This window comes from Xiphias gladius, chromosome 19, assembly GCF_016859285.1.
Source record: "Xiphias gladius isolate SHS-SW01 ecotype Sanya breed wild chromosome 19, ASM1685928v1, whole genome shotgun sequence".
NCBI lineage: Eukaryota > Metazoa > Chordata > Actinopteri > Istiophoriformes > Xiphiidae > Xiphias > Xiphias gladius.
The window spans coordinates 16,930,960-16,936,959 of record NC_053418.1 but is presented as its reverse complement, the minus strand read 5'-3'; the positions used below and the strand labels follow the sequence as shown (position 1 = coordinate 16,936,959).

General features: G+C 43.4%; 1 protein-coding gene across 2 annotated transcripts in view; it reads left to right on the top strand.

The window, feature by feature from the left end:
- Positions 1-230: 230 nt before the first annotated feature.
- si:ch211-130m23.3 (uncharacterized protein LOC558547 homolog) overlaps positions 231-6,000 on the top strand; it is a 54,677-nt gene continuing 48,907 nt past the window's right edge. For both annotated transcript variants that reach the window (XM_040155273.1, XM_040155272.1), the window contains exon 1: positions 231-342. In XM_040155273.1, coding sequence (XP_040011207.1) covers positions 287-342 — 56 coding nt within the window. In that variant the 5' untranslated portion in view covers positions 231-286. The remainder of the gene's footprint in view (positions 343-6,000) is intronic.

Genomic DNA, 6,000 nt, shown 5'->3' with positions numbered 1-6,000 from the left:
AGGCAAGGGATGGGAGGGACAGTGACAGACAGACAGATTTCAGATAGACAGTCTGGGAAAGAGGGAGAGCCAGAGAGAGCGAGAGACCGGGGGGGTGGGGCTACTCGGAGAGGGGCGTGCCCCTGCAGCTGTCACTCACTGGCGGTTGCCATGGCAAGCGGGCGGTCCTGAACAGCGGGATATCCAATGGGGGACGACGCTGCTTGTGTCACCATGGTGACGGGGCTGTGCCCAGGGAGGTTGTGATGGGTTGACAGGTGCGTGACAATCGGAGCTCTCTGCAAGCATGTACGCCAAAGGCAAGAGTAGCAACGTGCCGTCCGACAGCCAAGCCAGAGAAAAGTAAGTTTTATTTATGGGGGAGGAAACCGCGGCTGTGAGGGAAGTTCATGAGCGGCCGGGGGCAGTCACACACGGAGCTGCGGTAGGGGAGGGCACTCAGCGGCATGGGGCTCACTGCTCAGCGCTCTGCAAGGCTTGGAAAGTTGGCTGTTTCATTTATTTGAAGGAAGATAGACATTTTGTCGGCGGGCTTTTGCTGTCATTGGACAAAGTCGGGTAGAATCAAACACGTAGTCTCTGCCGCACTGGTCAATTTCAGCTTTTTACTCTGAACGCAGCAGCATCCCTCGGTTGTGGTGTCCAGGCATTTTCCTGCCCAGTTGTCCGTTTCATTTCTTTCGGGCTGTTTCCTTTTGACCATTCATGTGTGTGATTTCGCACGGGTTTGCGTGCGTCCTGCGCGTCTGTCCCAGCTGTTCCGACTCAGCAACAGCCGAGCAGTTTGGCAAACATGCGGAGCGAAACTAGACGTTCGCGACGGTCTGTGGGCAGAGGAAGCGGCGGCGGGGTCCACGCCATCGGACTGCTGGCGAGCCGCTGCCGCGTTTTCAGGTGTCGCTTTTCTTGCGTTGAATGCCACGCTCCTTGAGTCCGTACACCGCCACAGCAGATGAGATTTAGGTGACAGCAGGCACTCACCTTGTCTCCACATTTGACGAAGCCGGGAACAGCCGATCCGGCTTTTCTTTCCGTCTTTCTTTCTGTCTTTCTTCTTAAATAATTGGCCACAGAGGCAGACGTACAGAAATTTCTGTGTTTCATATCAGCAAGCAAAGATGCGCGGTTTGTAACGGAAATGCTTGTCACGGCTCTGATGTGCTGTCTGCCCACTGACAGGGTTCATGAACAGAGACCAGAGTTTTTGACCCAAGAATGGAACCAGTTAGGCTTCTCCCTTATCAGACAAGAGGTTTTACATTTTAGAATTAAGACAGTTTTTGAGATGGACAGGTCAGTGACAGTGAAATATAGTTTTACCAGAATTATCATATCCAGCCAAGTGACTAAGAATACCTGAACTTATACAAAAGAAAAAAAAAATACAACCTTTATATGCAATTTGGGAGATAATCTGTTTGTGCTACTTTTCAACACTACATCTTATCTGCTGTGGCGCAAACCACAAAATTAAGATCCAAAACTAAGTGCACAGAGAATGACAGATCCTGCATTTAACAAGGGACGGCTGCTCGGTGCTTTTTGGGCGCTCAGGGTCAGATGGGCAGTGAGCAGGGATCATAGATCAGCTCCCGCTGGGAGGGACGGCATGTATCTGTTGATGACATGACTTCGACTGTGAACAGACAAAAACGTTTTCGGTCGGTTAGCCTCTCTAGGACCTCTCCATCTGATAAAGGGATTCAGAGAGCGGGAGAGTTATAGTATGACATAACTATACAGTGATAAAGGTAGATTTCATTGCATTTAACTTGTATTTTTCACTTGTTGCTGCCTATGAGATGCCTTTAAGGTTATTTGTCCTGGGGATATGTCCATAAAAGACTAGATTAATCATATCATCTCTACTCCCGGCTGCTGCTACTCGTTTATTGTGTCTTTTGAATCCAGTTCACTCATGTTTGTCAACAGTGTGATTGAGTGTTCAGCTCCATCCCTTGAGGACCATTCTTTATCCCCAATCAATATGAAAAGGATAGGACTGAGCAGTGTGGCTCTATTGCTGTCTTATCGCATTCACTGACAGAGGCAGAGATGGAAAGCTTCCTTCAGGCCTTGAAGATACTATACTGTGAACACATGAGAGAGTGTGTGTGTGCGTGTGTGTGTGTGTGTGTGTGTGTGTGTGTGTGTGTGTGTGTGTGTGTGTGTGTGTGTGTGTGTGTGTGTGTGTGTGTGTGTGTGTGTGTGTAAAAGCATGTAAGTGATAAGCTTTTTGGCAGAAACACAGTAGATACTTATTCTGTAGAAATATAGTTCAGAGGTCCCCTGACGGTTTGCAAAGCAGCTCAATTCACCTAAGATGAAGAAACTTCAGTTCACATTTTCAGACATGCCGTGTTAACATGGCCTATAAGTGGATTACCTACTGGCTTTAAAGGAAACATCTACCTAAATGTTGTTCATAGATGTGACAGACATGATCTTTTTATAGGTAAAGACCCACATTTTCAGAGCTACATGGTAGGTTTAACATTCATGGATGCCTGAGTTTGTGTGATTGAAATCATATTTTTTGTCGTTGAGCATGACTTTTAACATCTCATCCACAAATACAGTATGTTTTTTTTTTTTTTATTATAAATGAGCCATCTGCAGTTGTATCTGATTATACTGGAGATTAGTCTTTCTTTTTTTGTTAAAATTAACAGCCAACCACATACATGTCTTTTCTGTTCTATAGTGGATTTTGTCAAAAATGTTCATACATGATCCCAGAGATACTACACTGTCTGTGTGTGCTGACTGAGTTCTTTCCTGCAGACACTAAACTTCTTACTTTACTGTTTGACATTGTATTTAATTTAGACTTCCCTGTTGTTGCAGATCATTTTGTTTTCTGTGTTTACATTTTGAGTCAAGAGTGATGTTCCATTGTGCATTGTGTTACTGCCAGGGTCACGACAAAAGAAAGGACTGGGTGTCAGGAAAACGCCAGATGAAAAGGCAGTGAAAGGCAAAAATCAGGCAAGGCAGAGTTTCATTTGTCTCTTAACAAGCAGCCTTGTTTATCAGTGGTGTGTATCAGAGAAGCAGAGCGGGCCCAACACTGCCGAGGCTTCAGTTCTTTCTCATTTCTGCAGCACAGCGGGGGATCAGAGAGTGGGAGAGACAGAGGGCACCAACAGATTGAGGGGAAGAAGGAGGAGGGGAGAGAGCAGGACTGAGGGAATTTGCTGCTTCATTAGTCTACAGTCTTGTAGTATTGACCTCGGAATGGACCCCCGCAGACAGAGGGCTCTGGCGTCTCGCCCATGTAGATGTAGAGGAGCTCTAAATGCAACTGACCTCTATGCAGCTGTGTTCACTGGTCTTTGTGTGTGATGAGCATCATATTTTTTGTGCCCTTGCTACAGATGCTCTTTGGGAAAATACTTTTTTGCCTCACTAATGGTTATCGCAGATTCTTAAATGTTTATCTGGTGGTTTTGCAGTTCGCACATTTGGAGATAAAATGTAATACAGCATGATAAAAATCTTGCTTCAAGAGAATCACAAAATGTGACACTTGTTTTTTTTTATTCCACATTTAAATGCTGTATGCAGAATCGGCCTGAGATTACCAAACATAATAAATTAAGCCTCAATTTCTCTCTAAAGAGAAACTGTGTGCGAACTTACTGGCTCTGTGTCCACACTCTTTGATTACCGCCTATTGTTTTGCATGTCAGCTAACCTCTTTGTTCTATGTTGTATCCTGTATGTTAAAAATATTATATTAAAATGCACCAAAGGGACTTAGACCTGAAGTGAAAATTTTGTCCATAATTTTCCACAAATCATTACAGTTAGGCCCGTTTACCTGACATTTCTCCATGCTGTATATCCTTTACAGCATGGAATACGTGGTAAGCAAACACTGACTGCACAAAATATTAGAAACACATTTCATGAAGTACACTGAAGATGGGGCTAAAGCTGTTATCACTTACTGATTTCCTTTATTTAATCTCTATCCTTCACGGAGGATATGCAGATAAAGTGAAACAGATGAGTAAGAAAAAGCTGTTTTAAAGCATTGGTCTACCCAAATCATAAAACCACATAATTAAACATAAACATGTTGTCTCACTTAGCCTTAATGGTATCATGCCTCGCAGATAGTTCCGGTTGGATGTGCCACAGTTGTGAGATATCTGCTTCTGAGAATATTGCTGTGGCAATGTGTTGCTCAAAGCTGTAAAAATGACATTTCCAAAACTCAACAGGAACATGTTCATCCAGAAACAATGTCCCTGACAAAGCCAACAATAGTTTTGATTAGGACTATTTCTTCAGTAGAAAATAGCTCCACTCACACAATGTTGGAAGCAAGGTCTATGGATTATACTGAATAACAGGGACTTCTGCAAATAAAACTCATCTACATGGATAGAGACCACTACTTGTAGGTGAGAAAAAATGTATTTTATGATATTGGCAAACAGAGAAGTGAATTACACAACAGTGGCTGCAACTCAAAATCAAGTAGATGTCCATAATATTTTATAGCCTCATACTGAGTGTTTTTTAAATAAAATCGTGACGTACACATTTTTTGAATAAGTCTTCCGTGTATTTCTAGCGTGCGTGTGTGTGTCTGTGTGTGTGTGTGTGTGTGTGTGTGTGTCAGGATGTTAGCAAATCAGAAGCATTTTATACAAACTGTATGTGCCTGTAGCGAACACTCTCTGTGGGTCTCAGACAGCAGCATTGTTCAGCTCTCTTTTCACTCTCTCTCTCTGGCTGTACCTCTGTTACCGTCTGCACTTGATTTTGATTTGGAGTGACACAACACGACCACTGACTGTGTCCTGCAGTTGTTCAGCGAGTGTTGGTTTCAGTCACTGGCAGTTAGAGGACACATTCCACATATTTCCAGGATTGTGGTCCTGAGTGAGTTGCATTGCAGCACAAAGTACACATTACTTTTTTTTTCCTTTTCTGTGCATGTAGTTAATCATAGAGCAAACTGCATAAAATCCACACACATTCTTATAAGTCTTTTCACTTCTGTCTATTTCTGTCACAAACCCATACAGCAGATATCTGTTTTTGTTGACGTTTTCCTAATAAGTACAACCTGTGTTTTATTTGTTTTTGGCAGATCGTATTAATAAGCACACACTGTAAATTCACAGGGATGAAAAGTCCAACTATCATTAAGTGTCTTTTTTGTTCAGTCTGTAGTTCAGGTGGCAAGCATCAATCTGGTGCAGACTTAAGCACTTCTGGTGCTGTTAGGATCATCATTCTGCACACATACGTACACACATACACACACACACACACACACACAGCTACTTCTGAACCTAGACACCTCAGAATCCTGCCAGGAGGCAGCCAATGCAGCACTGCGCAGACTGAGGCAAAGCAGTGCATGCTGGGAGTGTTTATCCGACAGAAGCAATTCAGGCTGCCACTCTGGCTCTGACAGTGAGTCACATTACAGGAGAATTAATAAAAATAGAGCAGTATCTCACACACATACTGTATGCTCACAATGCTTCGCATCGACTGGGCAGGGAGTCTGATTTTGTCTATGCCAGCTGCCACCCGATCCATGTAATTGATGACTTTTTTGTTACTACATTTCCTTGTACTTGAGAAGTGACAGAGGCGCGCTCATTAGAGGAAAGAGAAAGGAAGATCATTTGTTAGAGCATGAACAAAAGAATGTAGCCAGAGGATAAACATATGTTGCCGGTCAACTTGGCGGGTAAAATGAGAGGCTGAGTGTGGAAAATGGGCTTCAAACTTGAATGGTAGAGAACAACTTTAAGATTCAATATATGTTCAACAGTTGAGAGGTTAAAAAATGGAAAAGAAGGACTGAATGAAAGACAAATCCAAAAAGAAAAGATAAGAGTTTTTCCAGGTCAGACAAGGTCAGGTGATATCCTGCAGAACCTCATGGTCTAATGCTCCATCATGGCAGTGTGTCGAACCTCTGCACTCTGCGCACCTCTCACTCTCTCCGTGGATCACTTACACTGGTAA